Below are 24,623 nucleotides of genomic sequence, written 5' to 3'. Positions count from 1 at the left end.
TCCTGCCCTGTTGGTGGGAATGTAAATTGATACAGCCACTATGGAAAACAGTATGGAGGTTCCTTTAAAAACTAAAAATAGAACTACCATATGACCCAGCAATCCCACTACTGGGCATATACCCTGAGAAAACCATAATTCAAAATGAGTCATGTACCACAATGTTCATTGCAGCTCTATTTACAATAGCCAGGACATGGAGGCAACCTAAGTGTCCATCGACAGATGACTGGATAAAAAGATGTGGCACATATATACAATGGAATATTACTCAGCCATAAAAAGAAACGAAATTGAGTTATTTGTAATGAGGTGGATGGACCTAGGGTCTGTCATACAGAGTGAAATCAGTCAGAAAGAGAAAAACAAATACTGTATGCTAACACATATATATGGAATCTAAAAAAAAAAAATGGTACTGATGAACCTAGTGGCAGGGCAGAAATAAAGATGTAGACATAGAGAATGGACTTGAGGACACGGGGGAGGGGAGGGGGAAGCTGGGGAGAAGTGAGAGGAGCATCGACATATATACACTACCAAATGTAAAATAGTTGGCTGGTGGGAAACAGCAGCATAGCACAGGGAGATCAGCTCAGTGCTTTGTGACCACCTAGAGGGGTGGGATAGGGAGGGTGGGAGGGAGGCTCAAGAGGGAGGGGATATGGGGATATATTTATGCATATGGCTGATTCACTTTGTTGTACAACAGAAACTAACACAGTATTGTGAAGCAATTATACTCCAACAAAGATGTGTTTTAAAAAATAATATTGGGGGCTTCCCTGGTGGCGCAGTGGTTGAGAGTCCGCCTGCCGATGCAGGTTCGTGCCCCGGTCTGGGAAGATCCCACTTGCCGCGGAGCGGCTGGGCCCGTGAGCCATGGCCGTTGAGCCTGTGCGTCCGGAGCCTGTGCTCCGCAAAGGGAGAGGCCACAACAGTGAGAGGCCCGTGCTGCACACACACACAAAAATAATAATAATAATGATAATTTTGGTAACATAAAAATATAATACCTAAAATTTTTTAAATAATGAAATTTACCGCATTTTATAACATATATTTGCTTTTAAAATAGTCATGAAAATATGCCTATATGTATATTTTCCAGGTCTAGTTGTTTTTTTTTTAACATCTTTATTGGAGTATAATTGCTTTACAATGGTGTGTTAGTTTCTGCTTTATAACAAAGTGAATCAGTTATACATATACATATATCCCCATATCTCTTCCCTCTTGCATCTCCCTCCCTCCCACCCTCCCTATTCCACCCCTCTAGGTGGTCACAAGGCACCAATCTGATCTCCCTGTGCTATGCGGCTGCTTCCCACTAGCTATCTATTCAGGTCTATTTTAAAGTAAATTACAGACATATCTCACTTCACTGGTAAATACCTAAGCCTGCATCTCTAAGAAATAAAGAAAATCTTTGCAACCACAATATTATTATCACATAATGAAATAAATAATTTCTTAATATCAGCCAGTGACCAGTCCATATTTAGATTTCCTTGGCCCCCCAAGAAAGGTTGAAAAATTGTTGTAATTTATCAGAAACTGATACGTCAAGCCTCGAAAATAACTCAAGCACAAGTGATCTTCAGCTAAGCCAGGAAGGGAGAGATGCAGACATATAACAAATGGAGACACATCTGCCTCCCAGTCCACCAGCTCCCTCAGCTCCCAGCCCTACAAAAGAAGCTAGTGAGGGGCCTGGGAGGAGAGAATCTGTCTGCCTTTTTTACTTCTGTCCTGGCATTTTCTTCACAGGCCTTGGCACACAGTAGGTCCTGAAGAAACATCAGGTGAATGAATAAATAAGAGAAAAACCCCTGACCTGGCCCTGGTATCCTGTAGGGTCAGGAACCACAGTGTCTGAGTCTTCCCTGTGTTCTAGGTATCACCCAGGCCACAGCACACAGTAGGTCCTGATGAAGTGCCAGGTGACTGAACAGTTGTATATCCCCAGCACCAGCACTTGGAGTCATTCAGAGTCAGGGACCACAGAGTTGGCACTCCCTGTGCCCCAGATATCATGCAACCCAGGCCTTAGCACACAGTAGGTCCTCAGTAGACATGAATGAATAGGTCAGGTAAATGAATGAGTTGGCGAACATCCTCAGCACCACTCCTGCAGCCTTTCACGGTCAGAGACCATGCAATTCTGGTCCATTCCTGTGATCCAAACTTTGCCCAGCCCAGGCCTCAGCACATAGTAGGTCTCCAAGAAGTGCCAGGTGACTGAATGAGTAGTTTATACATCCCAGCATCAGCCCTGGAGTCATTAAGAATCAGGGACAACAGAGTTGGTTCCTCTGTGTGCCCCAGACATCACTCAGGCCATAGCACACAGTAGGTCCTCAAGAAATACTGAGTGACTGAATGGATAGTCGAAATGCCCAGCCCCAGCCCTAGAGCAATTCAGGGTCATGGACCACAGAGAGTCTGGCTCCTCCCTCTGACCTTTGCTCAGTTCAGGCCTATGCACACAGTAGGTGTTCAGTAAATGCCAGGTGAAATGGGTGAATGAGTAAAATGGAACCTAGTTCACAGACATGGTGCTGAGTTCAATGACCCGAGAGAACAGAAGAAACAGGCCCTCAGCAGCTGGAGAGCTGCGGGTCAGCCCCGCCTTGGGTGGGGGTGGGGCTACAGGGCCGTGGGCGGGGCCACAGGACTGTCCACTGAGCCCTCCCACCAAGACTTCAGGGAGAGCCTACCTGGTCCGAGTGCGCAGGCGCAGAGGGCTCCGGCGCCCCTTGAGTCCACAGGCACCAGCCTGTATTCGCTGGGTGAAGGGCTCCCAAGCTGATTTTGACTTCGTGGGGGACTGTGCTGCTCCGGCCTCGCGTGTAGGCTGGTTGGCCGGCTGTGACCTCCTGTCCCTGCCCAGGAGCAGGGATGGGCTGTAGGGATGTGTGTGGCGAGTCTGCCCTGAGTCCCTCCTGCTGCAGTCAGCAGCCCCCAGAGGAAGCAGGAGTTTGTAGACCCTCCTGCTGCAGAAAGAATGGAGCCCCCGCGAGGTCAGAGTCTGAGTGTCTACAGCTGCAGAAGGAGCTGAGCCCCTGGAGCAGGAGTCATCGAAAATGTTTGTTTCGGAGCTTTTGAAATTTAGGGATACAGATAAGGTCAAGAGGAAGAGAAGTGGACAGTCCATGAACACCATGGTGCTGGATGCTGAAGCCGCTCCCTGGTGGCAGCTTGCAGCAAGCCGACCGACCCCAAAACCACTCTCACAACCGGAATTGCCCATCCTCGGAGTAGGCAGTCTCATGATGAGAATTACAAGCTATGGACCAGCGGCTGGGCATCCCAGCTATTTCCCTATGATTTTAAATTTGCCGTATTTGCCAACTTATTTGACCTATTTCCCCCTCCACCACGTACCCCACATACTATATGCAGATACTACCCTGGGTCCAACATCTCCGTTCCAGGAGGGGACAGAGCAGCTTCAAGCATTTGGGGGAGAGGGTCCAAGAGGCTGGGGCCCCACAAGGTGGTGTGGGTGTAGGAAGGGTTCCTGGGAGACAGAGCCTGATCTCTGCAGCCCTCTCCAATTCAACCTTCCCAAGACCATGTTTCTCTGGGGAAAGCCACCCGAGTAGGAGGACGCCAGAAAAGAGGCGCATTAATCCGTAATTGTCAGGTGGTGATACAGGCTATAAGGATGATCAAAGTGAACTGCGGATGGCGTGGTCAGGGAAATCCTCTTTAAGGAGGCGAACGTTGGAGCAGAGACCTGTAGGACTGAGGGAGCCACGTGGGCTTATGGGGGAAGAGCATTGCAGGCAGAGGTCCATTCCAGAGCTGGTGCAAAAGTCCTGAGGCTGGTGCACGATGCGCTTGTTGGAACAGCAAAGAGGCCAGTGCAGCTGGAGCAGCAGCTGGAGCAGCGGAGGGAGCAAAAAGCAGAGATGGGGGCGCAGGCGGGTTTGCGTGGGGCTGGACGGCTATTGTGAGGACTTTAGCTTTTACTTGCTGAGGTGTGCATTATACATGGTCTTAATTATGGTTTAATGGGATCTGCCTGGCTGTTGGGTGGAGAACAGAGCATCAGCGGTGCTGGTGGAGACTTTAATCATCCATGAAATGAGGTTCCTGGCATGTGGTAGAGCCCAAATAAATAAGCACTGCTAATATGATTTATATTACTAGCGTCATAATTTTCAATATCTCACAAATGTGATTAAGATTACCAGCTCCGTCTGAGCTAATCACAGTCCCTTGGCCTGGACATCTATGATGGTCTCCACAGGCATCTCCATTCCACTCTTGCCCAGCTGCGCATCGTTCTTCGCCTACTCCTCCAACAGCTTGCTCCTGCCTCAGGCCTCTGCATCCTTTATGGCAAGACTCTGGTCCCTGCAGCCAAGCAGCGACGGGAGGGGGTGTGTGTGTGATGAGAATCTGCCCCGCCTCCTCGCCTTGCCAAGTAGGTGATGGGGGTGGTAGCTATTCTGCCAGCCACATGGAGAAGGAGAAGGAGGTCACCCCCAAAAGGAAGGTAACTAGGAGGTCAGCGGAAAGTCCTCAGCAATATTTTTAGACCTGGAGAACCAGCTCTAAATTTTTTTCCTTATAAATCCATTCTTTACTTGGACAATCCTCTCCTTCCAACTCACTGCTTTTGTTCCAGGAATACTTAATACATTAAAAAAAAAAAAAGATATACTACCTCCCCTGCATATTTCTAGTAATTATCTTCCAAGACCCAGGAATCTTTTCCCAACATTTCCAAGAATACCATTCCTGAAAAGAGATATTTTATTTTAAATTATTTTCTGCATTGGTCAATGCCTTTTACAAATAACTTCTTTAACACAGCTTACATATCCTCATTTACATATTCAGTCATCACAACAGTTCATTCCAGCTCTAAATGAAGCCAATTTCATCCTGAACTTTGGTGTAAGTGAATCTATAATGAATCTCTTTGCTTGAGTTCATTTGAATTGAGACTCTCCTATTTGCAACCAATAAAATACTAATAAATGAAACAGCTGAGGCTTGTGTTTCTTTCTTTTAAGGGCCAGTTGTTGGCTTGTTGGGTGCAATCATCCAGAGAGGGGAATGGAGAGAGAGAGAAGCCCATACTTCTCCTGCCCTGATTTCTCTAGCAAACTCAGGGGAGGCCACTGAAAGTCCTATTAAAACAAAATAACTGGGCTTCCCTGGTGGCGCAGTGGTTGAGAGTCCGCCTGCCGATGCAGGGGACACGGGTTCGTGCCCCGGTCTGGGAGGATCCCACATGCTGCGGAGCGACTGGGCCCGTGAGCCGTGGCCGCTGAGCCTGCGCGTCCAGTGCCTGTGCTCCACAACAGGCGAGGCCACAACAGTGAGAGGTCCGCATACGGCGAAAATAAATAAATAAATAAATAAATAAATAATAAATAAACCCAATACATGTTAAAGGAAGACAAATTATAAACTAGAGAAATAATGGACATAAATAAATCCTAGTGATGGTTCTTCAGAAAGTTAATAATAAACTAGATAAAACTTTGACAAATCTAATAACCACAAACCGAAGTTGAAAGGCAGAAAGGGGACAGAATAAAATAAAGAGAAGATTTTGTTTAATTATAAAATACTGTGCAAAATAAGCTAATCATCTGAGGGGGGGGACGCTTAGTGGAATGAAGCATAGCCTAGGGGATAAGAGAACACTGTAAATCATAAAAATTAATGGAGTAAAAAGTATTGATAAGCTAATAACATAAGAAATGGAGAAAGCCATCCAAGAACTCACTGAAACTTCCCCTCCATAGCTCTAGGACCTGATTACTTTGCTGGTGAATTCTTTCAAAATGTCAAGGAATTGATACTTCTCAAGCTACAGAAAGTATTCGAAAGCACAGAAAAAGGTTAAACTTTACTCAAGTCCTTCCATGATGCAAGCTTAGCCACGATACCAAAACTTAACAAAGATAGCACCAGTCTTACATAAGAAGATAGAGGCAAGAATCTTACAGAAAATATCAAGAAATAGAATTCAATATCTGAAAAGACTGCTGTACCACCATCCTAAGAATGCAAAGATGATTTGTAATTAAGAAATCTACCAGATTTTATCGCTCCTAAGTTGCACGTGTTCACCTTCTCTGAAGTCAGGATGCATCTTCCACTTGGTGGCATCTTACATTTAAGTAGCATTTTTTTTCTTTCTCAGGGGTATACAAAGTAATGCATGTTTTACAATCGATGATGTCTTAAGGTCAGTGAAATACAGTAATTCAAAACCTCACACAAAAAGGTTAAATACAAAAGAAAAATCATCTCAATGGATGTTTAAAAGGCATTTGATAACATTCAAGACCTGTTCCTGATTTTTAATCAGGTCTCTTCCTTAACATGACACAGGGCATCTATTTCTAAACAATAGCCACTTTTATAGTTAAATGTGAAACATCATAGGCATCCCTGTTAAAACCAGGAACAAATAAAGCACACACACTACCAAGACTATGGTCATTTGTTGCGGAGCTTTTGACCACTCCACAAAGCCCTGAAACACACACACACACACAAAAAAAGAAGAAAGAAAAACTATAAATATCAGAGGGGGAGCCACCATTGTCACGTGCAAGAAAATGGGATTACAGGATTGGGAATGAGACAGTGTATCAGCTGTAAAGCCGTTTGAATTAAAAACTACAAACTATAGCACAGGGAACTATCCTCAATATCTCATAATAACCTATAATGGAAAAGAATCTGAAAAAGAAAATTTATGTATATGTATAACTAATCACTTTGCTGTACACTTGAAACTAACACAACATTGTAAATTAACTATACCTCAATAAAAACAAATAAAAAAGTATACAACAAAGTGATCAGATATAAATATACAAAAGTAAGTACTATACCTATGTCCTAGCAGAGGAAATATCAGAAAGATGATACATGTGGTGAAAATTTCAAAATGATATAAAAATTCTCACAGTTTCAAATACCACCTGTACTCTAATGATCTTCACATGTACGTGTGTGTGTGTGTTTTTCTTGACCCAACCCCTCTCTTAAATTCCTGACATAAATCTCACTGTATACCTGCCATCTCTGCTTGAATATCTCATGGGCATCTTAAACTTTACATTTCCCAAATATCCCTCCCCACTGGCCAAAAAAATACGTCCTCTTGCAGTTTTCCCCCAGTCTACCCCTCAGGTCCCTCCAGGCATCCAACTGTGGCACCCTTGACTCCTGTCTCTCAATACCCACCTCCAACCCACCAGCCGATGCTGTTGGCTTCACCTTCCAAATACATCCAGACGCTGACCACTTCCATCCACTCCCCCCAGTACCACCACACCGGTCAAAGTCACCATCACTCTTGTTTCTTTCTTTGTTTTAATTCAATTTCAGAGTTTATTTTATGGGAAACTGTACCACTATCTTACACCATACTGCCATATTAACTCAACATGGACTACAGACTTGAATATAAAACTTAAAACCACAAAACTCATGGAAGAAACATAAGGCAACGGTTCCTTCATATTGGTCTTGGCAATGATTTTTTTTTTTATATGACAACAGAAGCACAAGCAACAAAAATAAACAAGTGGGACTACATCAAACAAAAATGCTTCTGCACAGCAAAGGAAACTATCAACAAAAGGGCAAACTATTGAATGGGAGAAAATATTTGTAAATCATACATCTGACAAAAAGTTAATATCCAAAACATATGAAGAACTCATGCAACTAAATACCAAAAAACAAAACAAAACAAAAAAACCTCCAAACAATTGGGTTAAAAACTGGGCACTCTTGTTTCTTATCCTGACACCCCCCTCACCCCCAATTTCTTTTGTATGAGTCAGCCAGAGCGATCCCTCCAAAGCTAAGGTCACTCTGCCCCAGCCACTCTCACCTCCAAGCTTTGCAGTTACGCTTTCTCCTGCCTGGATATCTCTGCCACATCTTCCAGCTCCACATTTTCCACCACATCTTTAGAAACCCCCACCCGCACAACTCTGTATAGAACAGCATCCCCCAATACCTCCCCACGGTAGACCACCCATCTGCCCTCCCCAGCTCTCTTTCTCCCGTGTCCAGAGAGGGCAGAGATTTTAGTTTGCTCGTGGCTGTATCTCCAGTGCCTGACCCAGAGTCCAAGTTTATAAATATTTCTCAAATGAATGAATGAATGGAAAGACAGGGACTTCCCTGGCAGTCCAGTGGTTAGGACTCTGTGCTTCCACTGCAGGGGGCACGGGTTTGATCCCTGGACTAAGATCCCGCATGCTGCGTGGCACGGTCCCCCCAAAAAAAGGACATACCACAACGAAGGATGGGAAGACAAAATGTTTAAAACAGTGACAATTCTTCTGCAAAATAACGATGAGTTAAATGCAATTGCTATTAAAATATCTGGGAAGTTTTGGGAATGGGCATGAATGAGTTATCTGGAAAGCTAGACAGTGGTGAACATTAAAAAAATTCTGTTAAAGGAGAGAAATGAAGGGGACACGTACTATGAGATGTTAAAGCACGTTATAAACCATTAATGGGATTCACATCTCTAATCTTCGGGAAAGGACCAATTCCTCCCTCTAGCTTGCTTTCCCCCACTGGATGCCACCTCCTTCCTTTTACAACCTGGAGAGAATAACCCACGTCAGCAGTTCCCAAACCTGGCAGAACATCAGAAACCTCCTGGGGGAGTTTTTCACATATTTTGGGCTCCACCGTGGGAATTTCGGATTCAGTGGATCTACATTCAGAGATCTTATGAAGTCCCTAATAATCCACGCTCCAGAAAATGAAGCCAGCTGGATAAACATTCATTCTCCTGTGGCAACAAAAACAAGGATAACCTAACAATTCATCTGTTGAGGAAATGGGCATGACACAACTGCAGTATAGAATATTCGGCAGCTGTAAAACGTAATTTTTAAAAAGGATGAAAGTGATCAGGTTGGAAAGTTATCCAGACGATATTGTTGTGAAAACACCAAATGGCAGCATAATAATCCTGCTATAATTTCCTTTTTCGGGGGTTAAGAAATATATGTCATTTACTGTAGGACTCTATTTATATGAAGGCAAAAGGAATCTACGCAACCAGAAATCAGAACTGGGATGAGGGAGTGAGTCAGACTGGAAAGGAAGATGAAGGCATTTTCTAGGATGATGGCAGGTTGGTTACACAAGCATATATGTGTGTCGACACTTACTGACATGTGCATTTTATTGGAAATACTTATGCCTCCATTTTTTTTTTTTTTTTGGCTGTGCTGCGCGGCATGCGAGATCTCAATTTCCCCAACCAGGGATCTAACCCGTGTCCCCTGCAGGGGAAGCACAGAGTCTTAAACACTGGACCACCAAGGAAGTCCCAGGTATGCCTCCAGTTTTAAAAAGCAGAGTATAAATTCAGGAAAATGTAAAAAAAAAAAGTTTTAAAAAAGAAGAAAATTGTAGTTAATATGGCTCATCTGAAATCCAAAAATTTTACACATACACACACGCACACGACACCACACGTAATGGACCCGTCAGTGCCTCACTTAGTTCCTCTTTGTTTCTCCTCCAGCTGCTGTGAGTGTTGGCTGCTAACTTGATGGTTTATGGTTTATATTTATGGTTGCCCCCTTTCTCCTAAGAAATGCCCTTTGCTAAGAGGAGCCACCTCTCTAGAGAGTTACCTAGAAGGTTACACTCACTGTCCACAACCAGCGATGGGAGATAAAAGCCTCCCCACTGGCTCAGAGAAGGACTGGTACTATTCACACTCCAGAGCTCCCTGTGGGATCAGACTGAAGCCGGACCTCAGTTAAACCCATATAATATTTGCCTCACTCCCTCTCCTCTTTCCCAGCCTCCCTCACCCCTTACGGGTTCTACCCAAGAACACACTTCCTCAATAAATCCCTTGCACAAGAATCCTAGTTCAGTCTCATCTTCCAGGAAAAAAAATGCCTGCAAGGAAACGGGACAACCTTCTAAAAACATTCTGTTGAAGTATAATATGCAAAGAGAAAATTGCATGTATCCTACAAGCGTGATGAATCTCCAGAAGGTGAATCGTGTAACTGGCACCCAGAAGAAGAAGATCATTATCAGCACCCCAAAATGTCCCCCTCTCATGCTCCCTCATTTACCCCACCTCGAAGGGAACCAGTATCTGGATTTCTAATGTTGTAGATGTTTTGCTTTTATAGCAACTTTTACCAAGTCTATTTCTTTCCTTACCTCATACTCCGAGAAGGTTTGCATTTGTGACACATGCTTGTATTTTATGGTATGGGAGTGATGGGACTATTTTTTCTCCCTGCTTTCCTATGTCTGGGGCCATAGAGTGGGAATTTCTGTCTCTTAGAAATGTCAGGGGACTTCCCTGGCGGTCCAGTGGTTAGGACTTCACCTTCCAATGTAGGGGGTGTGGGTTCTATCCCTGGTCGGGGACCTGGGATACCACATGCTTTTCGGCCAGGAAGCCAAGGCATAGAACAGAGGCAGTACTGTGACAAATTCAATAAAGACTAAAAATGGTCCACATCAAAAAAAAATCTTAAAAAATACGAAGAAATATCAGGGTGCTTCCCTGGGTGGTGCAGTGGTTGGGAATCTGTCTGCCAATGCAGGGAACATGGGTTCGAGCCCTGGTCCGGGAAGATCCCACATGCCGCAGAGCAACTAAGCCCATGCGCCACAACTACTGAGCCCGTGCACCACAACTACTGAACCTGCACTCTAGAGCCCATGTGTCACAACTACTGAAGCCTGCACGCCTACAGCCCGTGCTCTGCAACAAGAGAAGCCACCACAATGAGAAACCCGCGCACCACAACGAAGAGTAGTCCCCGCTCGCCGCAACTAGAGAAAGCCCATGCACAGCAACGAAGACCCAATGCAGCCAAAAATAAAATAAGTAAAATAAATTAAAAAAAAAGAAATATTAGGAAAGTAACTCCTTTCCTCCCCTCCATTCCTTCACTCACTCCTCCCCACCTGAGGGGTGGAGGGACATAACTGAGTAGTGGGATGGGGAGAAGCCCTCATCCCTTATCCCCAGTCCTCTCTTGGGGGAGGATAAAGTCCCCAGACAGACAGGATACTTTAGTGGTTAAGAAAGGCACTGGATTCAAATCCCACCCCTACCACTTACAAGCTGGGTGCTCCGGGGAAAGTGTACTTGACCTCTGTGCCTTAGTTTCCCTGTCTGTAAAATACAATTGTAATGGATCCCACATCAAGAACTATTAAGAGAATCAAATAAATTGAGTTAGCCCCATGGTGAGGGCTGTGGAGCCTGCCTCTTATTGATATTAAAGGTCTCTGGTCCCATATGGCCTGATCTTCTCTTTTGTTTTTTGGAAGGGGGCCACCTATAGGAAGGAGGCTGAGTCCATGCAGAAAGGTCAGCTGGGTCAGGACCCACCGCCCACCCCTGCCGGGTCCCAGCCTGTGCTCCATCAATGTTGGTTGAATGAGCCATGACGGAGTGAATGAGTGAATGAATGAATGATGTCACAGAGGTCTCTGGGCACCACCCCCACCCTAACTTCATCTTAAAGGGAGGGAAACCATACTAACTACTTCACAGGGCTCATGAATTAATAATGAGAGCTAGTGAGTGTCGAGTTAATAACAAGAACCACCCAAGACATGGAAGCAGCCTAAATGTCCATCAACAGAGGAATGGATAAAGAAGATGTGGTACATATACACAATGGAATATTACTCAGCCATAAAAAAGAATGAAATAATGCCATTTGCAGCAACATGGATGGACCTGGAGATGATCATACTAAGTGAAGTAAGTCAGACAGAGAAAGACAAATATCATATGATATTGCTTTTATATGGAATCTAAAAAAATGATGAAAATAAACTCATTTGCAAAACAGAAATAGAGTCACAGATGTAGAAAACAAACTTATGGTTACCAAAGGGGAAAGGGGAGGGGAGAGATAAATTAGGAGTTGGGGATTAACATACACACTATACTGTATACAAAATAGATAACTAATAAAGACCTACTGTCTAGCACAGGGAACTCAATATTCTGTAATAACTTATATGGGGAAAGAATCTAAAAAAGAATGAAAATATATACATGTATAACTGATTCACTCTGTTGTACACCTGAAACTAACACAACATTGTAAATCAACTCTACTCCAATAAAAAATTTTTTTAAAAAATGTAAAATAAAATAACAAGAACCACTTAGAATCATGTCAGTCCCATAATACGTGTGACATCAGTGCGTTCCTTACCTGGACCACTTCCAACCAGCTGGAGGTTCCTGACTGGTTTCTACACCTCTGCCTCTCCCTCTGCCTCATCCAATCTCCCTTCCTTCCACAGAGGCCAAAAGAGTGGTTTCTGTAGATCCCCAAATCCCCAGAGGCTCCCCACTGCCTACAAGATACACCTGGGGACTTCCCTGGCGGTCCAGTGGTTAAGACTGCGCTTCCACTGCAGGGAGTGGGGGTTCCATCCCTGGTTGGGGAACTAAGATCCCACAAGCTGCGTGGCCAAATAAATAAATAAATAAAAATAAAAACCCTTCTTTAAAATTAAAAAAAAAAAAGATACACCCAACCTCCTTGGCGTGGAACTCAGCAGCGAGAGGGTCCTGTGAAACGTAAGCTGGAACCTTCTCTGCCTTACAGTAGCCACCCAACTCAGAGTGAAAGCCAACATTTTAGCATGGTTGACAATACCCTACATCATACACCCCCATCACCACCATGACCTCATATCCTACTATTCCTTTCCACTCTTCTCCAGCCAACCAACACCCCCCAGCCCCGCTGTTCCTCACGCATTCCAGGCGCACTCCTACCTCAGGGCCTTTGCACTTGCTGTACTCTCTCTGCCCAGAACCTCTCCCCACCAGATATATCTGCCAGTCTCACTCCCCACCTCCTTCAGGTCTGTACTCCAATAGCTCTCTCTCAGGTGTACTTCCTTGACAATCTTCTTAAAATAGCAACATTTACCCTCGCCTCGTATGCCCATAACTCTGCTTAATTTTTCTCCATAGCACTTATTACCATCCAGCATGAAGTATAGGTTAGCTACTCCTTTTGCCGATTGTCTGTCTACCTCGGTGACTGTGAACCCATGAAAAGAGGAGCCATCGCTCTCCCATTCACTGTTGCACCCTCATTGCCTTGAACACTGCCTGGCACATAGTAGGTACGCAACAAATAGTTATGGACTGAATGAATGATCTCATCCCAGTCCCTGCTATGCCCCTAACTCCAGTGTTCCCCCAAATGTGCCTTATTACATCATGCCTCCGTCTTTGCACATGCTGTTTCCTCCCCTGCTCTGCCTGGGAAATTACTCATCCCTAAAATCTCAGGTATGGTGTCTCTTGGGTATTCAAGAATAAACCTCCTGGACCACAGAGTTACTTTCTTCTTCTATTGAGCTATCTCACGTGCAGCCAGCACTTATTTCTACACTATCATGGTTGGTTGTTCAGCTTGCCTTCCCCCACCTGGTGTCAATAAACCTTTTCCTGGCTTGAGCCAGTCCAAGTTGGATTTCTGATATACGATTGGCAGATGGGACCCTCATGTGTTGCCAAGAGTGGTTATGTGGTTTTTTCCTAATGTATAAGATAAATATGTAAATAAAAGAACTACTGTTATTATTTCACATGTTGATGTCTTATGCCCCCCACAGAAAACACTAGGTATTTCAGTGAAAGGAATGTGCTTGATAACTCTTTTTGGTTTTATTTGCAGTACTTGGATTAAAACCCAGTAGGTAGTTAGTGGTTGGATGGTTGGATGGTTGGATGGATGGATGGCTGGATGAGTAGGCATATGGGTGGATGAATAGTAGCCACATCCTTCCAACAGGCAACAGGTAGTACACAGATGAATGCGTGGGTAGATAGATGAGTGGATAGATGGATGGATGAGTGGGTGGGTTGAATGGATGGAGTGGTTGCATATGGATGAATGGGCAGATGATTGGGTATATAGATAACTGGATATATGGATGGATGGAATGGGTGTGTGGATGAGTAGGTAAATGAAAGGCTGGGTGGATGAATCAGAGGACAGAGGAATGGATGGTGGATGTTCAATGGGTAGATGGATGAATGGATAGGTAGAAGGGTGAGTAGTTGGGAGGGTCGATGGATGGATGAATAAGTCAATAGACAGATGACCTCACATGGATGGATGGATGGATGGATGGGTATATGGGTGAGTAGACAGATGGATGCTTAGGTGAATAAATGAGAGGACAGATAAATGAATGGTTGATTTATGAAGGATTTATGAGTGAAGGGTTGGAGGGTACACATGAGTGGAGTTACCCCCACCACCTGAGACCCTCCACTCCATGTCTGACTACCATGGAATATGTCCTGTTTCCCATGGGAGACCTCTTGGGGCTCACATCCCCAAACAGACTTTTGTGGGGCAGGGAAATCCCAAGCTGAGGAAGGGAGTGTGACAACCCACTGAGATCTGCAGTGAGGCATCATCAAAAGAGGAAGGAATCGCCAGCTTACCTGGGAGTCCTCTGACTCATCGTCTTCCTCCACCGAGCTCCACTCCTGGGGATGCCCAGTCTCGGGAGAAGGTAGGTCTGGGTGAGGGGAGGAATGGAGGAGAAAGCAGTCATGATTGAGTGACCAGCCCAGCTGGATGGGTTCTGCTTTCTTCCTGTCTGCCAACTCTCTTCTGCTGATATCCTAAAACACACACACACACACACACACACACACACACACACACACACACAGCCCATGTGGTTCAGGTGGGGTGGAGAGAAGGAGAGACCTGTATTCTGATCCCATTTCTGTCAGTAACTACCTGGGAGACTTAAAGCGAGTCACCTGATGTGATCCAACACCTGAGCCTCTATTCCCTCACCTGTCAAATGGGTACGATAGTTCCTTCTCTACAGGCCTCTGGCAAAAACTGAGTGAGAAAGCAGAAGAAAAAGCCACAGAGTTAAACCAGGAGGAACAAGGCTTCCCCAGGTTCCAGCCTCCGGTGAAGAAATCTCCCCATATTCGAACCTCAACATCCTTCTCACTCCTCAACTCGATAGAACTGGGGGTTGGACCAGAGATGGCCATTTTCCACTCTTTCTGCACCCAGGTCCTGCCGGGAGCCCCAAACCTCCTCCTCACTGCCAGAACTGACATTTCTATTTCCTACAACTTCTGTCCCAGATCTGCTCATCTCCTGTGGAAGGAAGGAGCCTTTCCTAGTAGAAGGTCCAGCCCCCATTCTCCTGTGGGGGTGCCTTTCAGGTGTCCCCATCTCAGCAAATGGCACCACTCTTCGCCAGATGTTTGGGCCAAAATCCCAGGGGTCACCCTTGATATCTCTTTGTTCCTCCCCTGTCCACTCCTGGACAGTTGCAGGAATCTCCCAACTGGCCTCCCAGCTTCTACTCTTGACCTCCTAATCCTATGGTTCATTCTCACACGCAGCTGGACGCAGAGTTTCTCAACCTGGGCACTGCTGGCATTTCAGGCTGCGAAATCCCTGTGGCGGGGGGCGGGGGGGGGCGGGGGGGTGTCTGTTCTGTGCACTGTAGGACACTAAGCAGTGTTGCTGGCCTCCACCCACTAGATGGCAGCAGCATTTCCCCAGTTCTGATCATTCAAGATCTCTTATGTTGCCTGGGGAGGACAGTGGGGTGTAACATTGCCCCCAGTTGAGAACTACTGATTTAGAAGAATCTTCTGAAATACAAATGAGATCCTGTCTTCTCCTCTTCAAAACCTTCCAGTGCTCTCCCAATACTCAAGTAATACGCAAACTACTTGCCAAGGTCAACAAGATGCCCCATCACTGGTCCCAGCTGATCTCTATCGTTTTCCCCTCCCATCTCCCTGCTCTGTTCCCCGTGGTCTCCTTGAACACAGCAAACTTGCTGCCAATGTGGGGTCGTGCACGTGCAGCTCTGGCTGCCCTTGAAGCTGTTCCCCCATCCTTGGAACAACTGATCCTTCTTGCGCTTCTCCCACCTTCCCCAATCACACTGTCACACCCCACCAATCATCCTGTTTTACTTGTCATCCTGTTTTACAGGTCTCGTCAGACATGACCTTTCTCTTTATTTTGTAACTTCTTTCTTTAGTGCCTGTTTTCTCCTCTAGAATTGGAGCTTGGGACTTCTCTGGTGGTCCAGTGGTTAAGAATCCACCTCCTAATGCAGAGGACGCAGGTTCGATCTCCGGTCAGGGAACTAAGATCCCACATGCCGCAGGGCAACTTAGCCCGTGTGCCGCAACTACTGAGCCCCTGTGCCACAACTAGAGAGAAGCCCGCATGCCATAGGAGAGCCTGCATACCACAATGAAAGATTGCGCATGATGCAACTAGGACCCAATGCAGCCAGAAATAAATAAATAAATATTAAAAGAGAAAAGTATCGGAGCTCTACAAAGCCATCTTGTTCACGGCAAGACCCTAACGCCTGGCACATAGTAGGTGCTTGTGATAGATTTTTGCCCCCAGTGGCCTCCAGCTTGTTCACAGCTCCCTGTGTCCACACCCTTGGGCTGCCCTCCCCACTCTGCCCCACTGATTCTGAGCTTGACCATACGGCTTATTTCAACCGATGGCCCGTAAGCAGCTGGGTTGCCAGTAGAGGGTAAAAAAGTGCTTGTGACCTGGGGTTTTTCCCTTGCTTGCTGGTCCCAAGAACTCTGCAACCACCCCCGTGAGAATAAGCCTGGGCTAGCCTGCTGGAGACACATGGCTTTAAGTCAGCACCATTAAACCAGCTAGACACACCAGTAAAGCCATCTTAGATGAACAAGCTGCCCTTCAGCTCACTGCAGCTGCACTGTGGGAGCCGACACAGGCAAGGGCAACAGAACTGTCCCCTGAGGCCACATACATTGCCAACCCACAGAATTGTTAGCAGCTAAATGACTGCTGCTTTAAGCCACTCAGTTTGGGGCTGACTTGTTACACAGCAAAAGCTGACTGACACAAGGCTCCATAAAACTGTGTTGAAAGGAGCAAAGGAATGAAGTCGTGTCTTTCCCTAGGCTCTGCCATGACCTCCCCCCCTCCACAGGACCCCTGCCCCTCACCTTTCTTGTCACTGTCACAGCCAGAGGCCCCAACCTCCACAGCCATGCAGTCCTTGGTGAGGGAAGCACGCTTCTCCCAGGCCCTGCCCTCCTGAGACAGCAGCCCCTGCATCTTCTCAGGCCTGAGACTGCATCTCTCCAGGAGGCTCAACTTTAAAGGCAGGCTTTTTCTCCTCTCTCCAGTCCAGGGTTCTGTTGGGTTTCCCAGGGAACAGGACTCAGAACCTGAGGACAGACAGACATTTAGTCACTCAACAAATACTTACAGAGTGCCAGCCCTGTGTCAGGCATGATTCCTCGGTGCCAGAGATACAGCAGTGAGGGAAGCAAAGCTCCTTTCCCTCTTGGGCCTTACATTCTAGTGGGGGGAGAGAGACAGACAGCATGCCAAATGACAGCACGCACACACATACACACATTCCACAACCCAAAGCATAGAGCTACAAGTTTTTAGGAAAAGAGAGTTACCCCCATAATCCCTGTACTACAGAGAGAAGGACCCTACTCTTCCCTCCAGCCCCCTATAGCATGACTTTCTCCTCTGTTGTCATTAAGAAGAAGAAGGAGGAGGAGAAGGATTTGCCAAATAAGGGTTAAAAAATCCAATTTAAAATTAAATATTCTTTAGGGCTTCCCTGGTGGTGCAGTGGTTAAGAATCTGCCTGTCAATGGAGGGGATACGAGTTCGAGCCCTTGTCCAGGAAAACCCCACATGCCGTAGAGAAACTAAGCCCGTGCACCACAACTACTGAGCCTGTGCTCTAGAGCCTGCGAGCCACAACTACTGAGCCCGCGTGCCACAACTACCAAAGCCAGCGCGCCTAAAGCCCGTGCTCTGCATCAAGAAGCCACTGCAATGAGAAGCCCGTGCACCGCAACGAAGAGTAGCCCCCGCTAGCTGCAACCAGAGAAAGCCTGCGTGCAGTAAGGAAGACCCAACGCAGCCAAAAATAGATAAATTTAGTTTTTAAAAGTTAAATATTCTTTAATATTCTCATTCTATATCTTGTCAACTTAAAATTCAGGAGGCTGTTTGCAGGAAGCTATCTGAACTAAAATAACTTGACGTATAACCATTTACCTTGAGACTCTAAAGCTGGTTTCATGTTCTTGTTCTAGGACACTGTATGTATTACCCATGTTGCATGATATAACCCACTGACTGTCCTCGTGAATAGTATTTTTTTTTAAGGAGTACGTTCTCCTGGTGTGAATGAAAAAGCTTTTGTAAGTGTGGTCTTCCCTGCTTAGGTTTATGCAAACAGAAACTTTTATCGGATTTTAAAACCACAGAGCACATACTCTAGATTTAAAGGGAAGTTAGAGACTCAACAATCAAATGTATGTGGGGACCATGTTTGGAGTCAGACTCAAGGAAACCTGCTGTGAAGAAAAAAATTATTTTTTAGACACTCAAGGAAATTTGATTATGGACTGGGTGTTTGATAATATCAAGGATTTCTCAATGGTTTTGTTGAGTGTGGAAGTGGCCTTATGAATAGGTAAGAAAATGTCCGTCTTATTATTTTTTAGAGATGTTTTTGTAGTATGCAGGGGTGTATTGATGGGATGGCTGAGATTTACTTTAAAATTCTTCTGTAAAGAGATAAAGAGACAAAAGGGGATCAGAGCAAACATGCAAATGATGATTGCTGAGCCCAAGAATGGAGAGACAGTGGCAGGCAGTGCTGTCCTTGTACCCATGAGTAGATATAAAGCTTTTTCATAGTAGAACTTAACATATAAATTACAAATATGCAGAATATCTTCTTTTCTTCTGCCTCACCAATCATCATGTAGGTCTTCCTTACAGAGAGGGCTGGCTCACAGGCCCCTGAAACCCAAATTCAAACACATTCCCCAGACACCTCTGTCCGCTCCCCCCAGCACGCCCTGTCCCCTGGGACTCCCGCTCCACCATCTTCCTCATCAGTCTCTGCAGGCTTCATTGGCAACTTGACCCCTTCCTCACCCTTACATCCAATTGATCAATCCCTGAGCCCACCTGTTCTGTCCCTTCTCTGCTTCTGCCCCCTGTGGTCCACTCCACACCTGAACCCCCACCCCGATCCTGTCCCCTAACCCCAATCTCCAGTCTATTCCCCCAGCTTCATCCTCCACAAGACTTTCACTGGTCAAGACGCTTTCAAGGCATCCCATGCGGGGCAGAGGCCAGCTTCCTTTCTTGGTCTCTAACCCTCCACCACCACAGTCCCTGCACTCGCCCATTATCAGGTCAGCCCAGGAGGCAGGTTTAACACACCCAGGACTACAGAACACTGAATCCCAGGGAGAGAATTCCCCCTCTTCAGCACCCTTTAAATTTCTGTTTTAAAAAGTTGAGGGAGTAGGGACTTCCCTGGTGGTCCAGTGGTTAAGACTTTGCCTTCCAATGCAGGGGTTGTGGGTTTGATCCCTGGTCAGGGAGCTAAGATCCCACATGCCTTGTGGCCAAAAAATCAAAACATAAAACAGAAGCAATATTGTAATAACTTCAATAAAGACTTTAAAACTGGGCCACATCAAAAAATCTTAAAAAAAAAAATAGGGAATTCCCTGGCGGCCCAGTGGTTAAGACGCTGCACTTCCACTTCAGGGGGCACGGGTTCAATCCTTGGTCAGTGAACTAACATCCCACATGCCGCACGACCAAAAAAAAAAGAAAAGTAAAATACACATAACAAGAAATTTTACCATCTTAACCATTTTAAAGTGTACATTCACATTGTTGTGCACTCATCACCACCATCCATCTCTAGAACTCTGTGTATCACACTCTGTCCCCATTAAATGCAGGATCCCCCCTCCCCCTCCTCCGCCCCCAACCCCTGGCCACCACCATATTTATGGGATCTTAGTTCCCCAATCAGCGATTGTACCCAGGCCCTCGGCAGGGAGAGCACAGAGCTCTAACCACCGGACTACCAGGGAACTCCCCAGACTACTTTCTGACTCTCTGAATTTGCCTACTGTAGGCACCTTGTATAACTAGAATCACACAGTATTTTTGTGACCGATTTATTTCACTTAGCAGAGGGTCCTCAAGGACATTATTGCTAGAAGAGAAGGGAGGTAATTTAAAGGAAAAAGAGGGGTAAGTCCTAGTTGGGGTGCTAGAATGAGAGAGTAATCTCGAAGGTGGGGAAAGAAGGGCTGGTGTTAATAAGATGCTAATTGCAGCCATCGCAGCAGAGTGGTTAAGAGCAAGGTGTGGGTGCGAGTGCATGGCGTGAATTTCCGCTCTGCCATGCATTAGCTGTGTGACTTTGACAGGTCATTTTAACCTTTCTGAGCTTCAGTGTGCTCAGCTGTAAAATGAGGGTGCTGGGAATTCCCTGGCGGTCCAGTGGTTAGGACTCTGTGCTTTCACTGAAGGGGGCACAGGTTCGATCCCTGGTTGGGGAACTGAGATTCGACAAGCTCAGCGGTGTGGCCAAAATAAATTAATTAATAAATTAATAAATTAATTAAAAACATAAAATAAAATGAGGGTGGGACTTCCCTGGTGGCGCAGTGGTTAAGAATCCGCCTGCCAAATGCAGCGGACACGGGTTCGAGCCCTGGCCGGGAAGATCCCACATGCCGCGGAGCAACTAAGCCCGTGCACCACAACTACTGAGCCCGTGTGCCACAACTACTGAAGCCGGCGCACTCACAGCCCGTGCTCTGCAACAAGAGAAGCCACCGCAATGAGAAGCCCGCGCATGGCAACAAAGACCCAACGCAGACAAAATTAAATAAATAGATAAATTTATTAAAAAATAAAATAAAATAAAACGAGGGTGTGGATGATAACAGCAACTTCCTCCCAGAGTCGTTGTGAGCTTTCATACACAGTGAGTACCTAATGAATGAAGGAAAGAAAAGGTTTTTTCCTCTTCCTGGCTCGTCCTTGCCCTTCTGTGTGGGCTTCTAGACATCCTGCCCGTACTTCAAAGCTGAGCTGACACATCACCACCCCGGGAGACCCCGTGAATATTTGCCACCCATAAAGTGCTCGAATGGAAATGACTTTTTTCAAACCATTTCTCAGCCGGAACTTTGTGTCAGGCCTGTGCTGAGCATGGAGAATCTGAGGATCAGTTGAGCAAGGTCACAATCTCCTGGAGGAGAAAGACAACTGAGCAGAGAGGATTAAACAGAGCAGCCAGTATTGCTTTGACGGTAAAAAGTAAGTAACGCATATACACTGCTTAATAGCTATTACCTGCTATTATTATTGTTTATTCATCTTTACAATGCAATGACCACCGCCTCTCCTGGAGGCTACATCAAAATTTTAAACTTTTTTTTTTGGCTGTGTTGGGTCTTCGTTGCTACGCACGGGCTTTCTCTAGTTGTGGCAAGCGGGGGCTTCATTGTGGTGTGTGGGCTTCTCATTGTCGTGGCTTCTCTTGTTGCGGAGCACGGGCTCTAGGCATGTGGGCTCAGTAGTTGTGGCTTGCGGGCTCTGGAGCGCAGGCTCAGTGGTTGTGGCGCACGGGCTTAGCTGCTCCACGGCATGTAGGATCTTCCTGGACCAAGGCTCAAACCCGTGTCCTGTGCATTAGCAGGCATCCGCTTAACCACTGTGCCACCAAGGAAGCCCCCAAATTTTAAACTTTTGACAAAGCCATAGATGGGGGAAAATAGTCTCCCTTTAGAGTCTTATTTCATTTCCTAGCGAGACGGAGGAAATGTACATGTTTGTTGGACAGATTTATCTTCCCTTCTGTGAATTGCCCATTTGTACCCTCCCTGCATTATTCTATTTGTTTCTTTTTTTAGCTTTTCTTTATTGATTTACAGGAATTCTTTATTCTGGATATTGACCCTTTGCCTGTGGCAGATATTTTCTCCTGGCCCGTCCCTTTTCTCTTCACTTTGCTTACACAGTGCCTGAAGTCTTGGATTTTGATAAAGTCCAAGAAATCAATTTTTAAATGGTTTTCCTCACCTTACTCTCATAAACACACTTTCCTGTAAGATCTCATACTTTACAGTATTGTTTTAGATGTTTAGTTGCTTGAACCTTCTGAAATTTTTTTGAATGACGTGAGGTAAGGATTTAACTTTCTTTTCCCAATGGAGAGACAACTGAATAATCATGGTTACTCAGAAAAACAGCCCAAATAACTAACTTATCCAACAGATATGATGAGCAAATGCATCGTGTGTAAATTATCTTATTAATCCCAGCAGCCCCAAGTGGTAGGTGTTATTAGCCTCGGTTTTTTTGTTTTGTTTTGTTTTGTTTTTTTCCAGAGAAGGGAACTAGGCATAAAGGAATTAAATGATTTGTCCAGAGGATACAGGACAAGACTGAAAGAATTGAGATTAGTTTTCTTACGAGTATCCATCTATGTCACATAATTGGGAGGGGAAATTTCCTTTGTTTAGCTGTTTAGGAGGTGGGTTTCCAGGCATTCCAAAGATAGGTCAGTATGAAGAGGGGAGAGATAGATTTTAGAGTAAGACTCCTAATTCACCCCTCACTATTTCCTTGTTGTTTGTTTGTTTGCCACACCGAGTGGCTTACAGGATTTTAGTTCCCAGACCAGGGGTCAAACACGTGGCAGTGAGAGAGCCAAGTCCTAACCACTGGACCATCATGGAATTCCCGACCCCTCACTACTTCCTATAATAACCAGTCATTTAGTGCAGGAGACCAGGTCGGGGAGCCTTCAGGGGGTTGAGAGCTCGGCCTCCTGACCCAGATCTACCACAAACCAGCTGTGCAACTTTGGGAAGTGAATTAACTCGGTCTCAGTTTCCTTATCTGTAAAATGGGGACAATGAAGTTCCTACCTCACAGGCTATGGTGAACATCAAGTGAATAAAACACATGCTTCACATATATTGACTGCTCAAGAAATGTCATCATGTTATCATTATTACTAAGCACCAGGTTCTCAACACGGGGAAAATTCCACAAGTGGGCCTGACAGTTCAGATAATTAAAGGTTGTTCTTAAAAGAGACTCAAGTTTGAGGAGCTCCCTCAAGGCCCCGGGGAGCTGGGGAAGGCTGCTGAATGACTTCTTGGGTGAAGATTTCTTCCCAAAAGAGAAGAAGGCAGTGAGGAGACAGTGTCTAGAATCTCATTCTATGTCTTACTCTCATTTTTCTCAAACTTCCGTCATTCATATATCTCTTTATCAACGTTTGCCATGTCTCTGCATTAATGGATACCACCTTAGGACTGTTTCCATTTCCACATAACATCTGAATATAAGTAAATAGTCATTTATCTAATATCTTTATTGTAAATGATCTCGTTTTGTAAAACCCTTTCAAAAGGACCTTTACAAAGGAAACTTTAGAGCAGCCTTATAAACCGAAAGCCAGTTTCATGTGCCATTACAAAAAAAAAAAGGAAATAAAATCAGGATTAATAAATCATAGCTAGAAGCTGCTGCTTGGTGTGGTAAATTGAATTACTGGCCCACGTTTTTCATCTTCCTGCTGTAGCATAACACATTTTCCTCTTGCTGTAGCCTCATGGCAAGCCAGGGCGTGGAGAAGTAAACTCTGATTACCGTGAGGCTGTGGTAAAGGGTAAAGATGTATTATTTCCATGAGCCTTGTCCCTTTGCTGATTGTGCTTTGTATCCTTTCACTGGAATAAACCACAGCCGTGATGAGTTCAGTGAGTTCTCCTAGCGAATCACCAAACTTGGGGGTCATCTTGGGGATTGGCAACACAGCTCTCAAACCTTGGGCCAGCACAGATGACCACCGTTCTACCAGAAGTTGGGTGCTGTTGACATCTCTTTGGGGCTCCATGAGTAGCTGACAATTTATTCATTCAACAAAGACTTATGAAACAGCTGTTACGTGGCAGATGCTATCTTGGGTGACTAGGACAATCAAGATATATGACTTGATGACGTTTACCTGCTAGTGATGAAAACAGACAACGGACTAATAAACCCAAAAATATAAAATAAAATATAGTTTGTGCTAGTTCTATGAGGTACATGACGTATGGTGAGGCCACTTTCGATGGGAGGTGGTCTTTTTGAAGAGGTGGCATTTTGAGCTAAATCCTGAAAGGTGGAAAGGAGCCAGTTATGCAAGAATCTGTGGCAGGGAGAACAGCATGTGCAAAGGTCCAGAGGGAAAACAAGGAGGCCAGTGTGGCCAGAGCAGTTAGGCAAAGGAGGCAGTGATGGGGGATAGGGTCAGAGAGGCATCCAGGGTCTTGAAAGCCACAGTAAAATCTTTTTTTTTTTGGCCGTGCCGTATGGCATGTGGGATCTTAGTTCCCCAGCCAGGGACTGAACCCATTGCCCCTGCAGTGGAAGTGTGGAGTCTTAACCACTGGACCACAAGGGAAGTCCCCCACAGTAATATCTTTTTTTTTTTTTTTGCGGTACGCGGGCCTCTCACTGTTGTGGCCTCTCCCGTTGTGGAGCACAGGCTCCAGACGCGCAGGCTCAGCGGCCATGGCTCACGGGCCCAGCCACTCCGCGGCATGTGGGATCTTCCCGGACCGGGGCACGAACCTGTGTCCCCTGCATCAGCAGGCGGACTCTCAACCACTGCACCACCAGGGAAGCCCCACAGTAACATCTTTGAATGTTATTGTAGGT

At 45.6% G+C, this 24,623-nt stretch overlaps 2 protein-coding genes across 3 annotated transcripts in view; both read right to left on the bottom strand.

The window, feature by feature from the left end:
• Nucleotides 1-6,355: 6,355 nt before the first annotated feature.
• On the bottom strand, nucleotides 6,356-23,814 carry SMIM17 (small integral membrane protein 17). Its single transcript, XM_060000578.1, has 4 exons — nucleotides 23,568-23,814; nucleotides 17,051-17,275; nucleotides 14,501-14,577; nucleotides 6,356-6,508 (listed from the first exon to the last, which is right to left on the bottom strand). Exons 1-4 carry the CDS (start codon nucleotides 23,812-23,814, stop codon nucleotides 6,398-6,400), a joined length of 660 nt encoding a protein of 219 aa, XP_059856561.1. The 3' UTR covers nucleotides 6,356-6,397.
• The window catches only part of ZNF71 (zinc finger protein 71), a 47,707-nt gene continuing 40,272 nt past the window's right edge, over nucleotides 17,189-24,623 (bottom strand). For both annotated transcript variants that reach the window (XR_009517667.1, XR_009517668.1), the window contains one exon: nucleotides 17,189-17,275. The gene's annotated coding sequence lies outside the window, so the exon portion shown is untranslated. The remainder of the gene's footprint in view (nucleotides 17,276-24,623) is intronic.

This window comes from Delphinus delphis, chromosome 20, assembly GCF_949987515.2.
Source record: "Delphinus delphis chromosome 20, mDelDel1.2, whole genome shotgun sequence".
NCBI lineage: Eukaryota > Metazoa > Chordata > Mammalia > Artiodactyla > Delphinidae > Delphinus > Delphinus delphis.
The sequence above is the reverse complement of the archived record's forward strand: the minus strand, read 5'-3'. Positions and strand labels throughout refer to the sequence as shown.

What these genes read in the sequence shown, in the direction of transcription:
- SMIM17 (XM_060000578.1), bottom strand. Translation starts at nt 23,814, where the DNA reads ATGGAGCCCCAAAGAGATGTCAACAGCACCCAACTTCTGGTAGAACGG. An exon ending in CTGTGACAGTGACAAGAAAG is followed by an intron (nt 14,578 to 17,050) that starts GTGAGGGGCAGG and finishes CCCCTCACCCAG; the next exon opens with ACCTACCTTCTCCCGAGACT. An exon ending in ATGAGTCAGAGGACTCCCAG is followed by an intron (nt 6,509 to 14,500) that starts GTAAGCTGGCGA and finishes TGTGTGTTTCAG; the next exon opens with GGCTTTGTGGAGTGGTCAAA.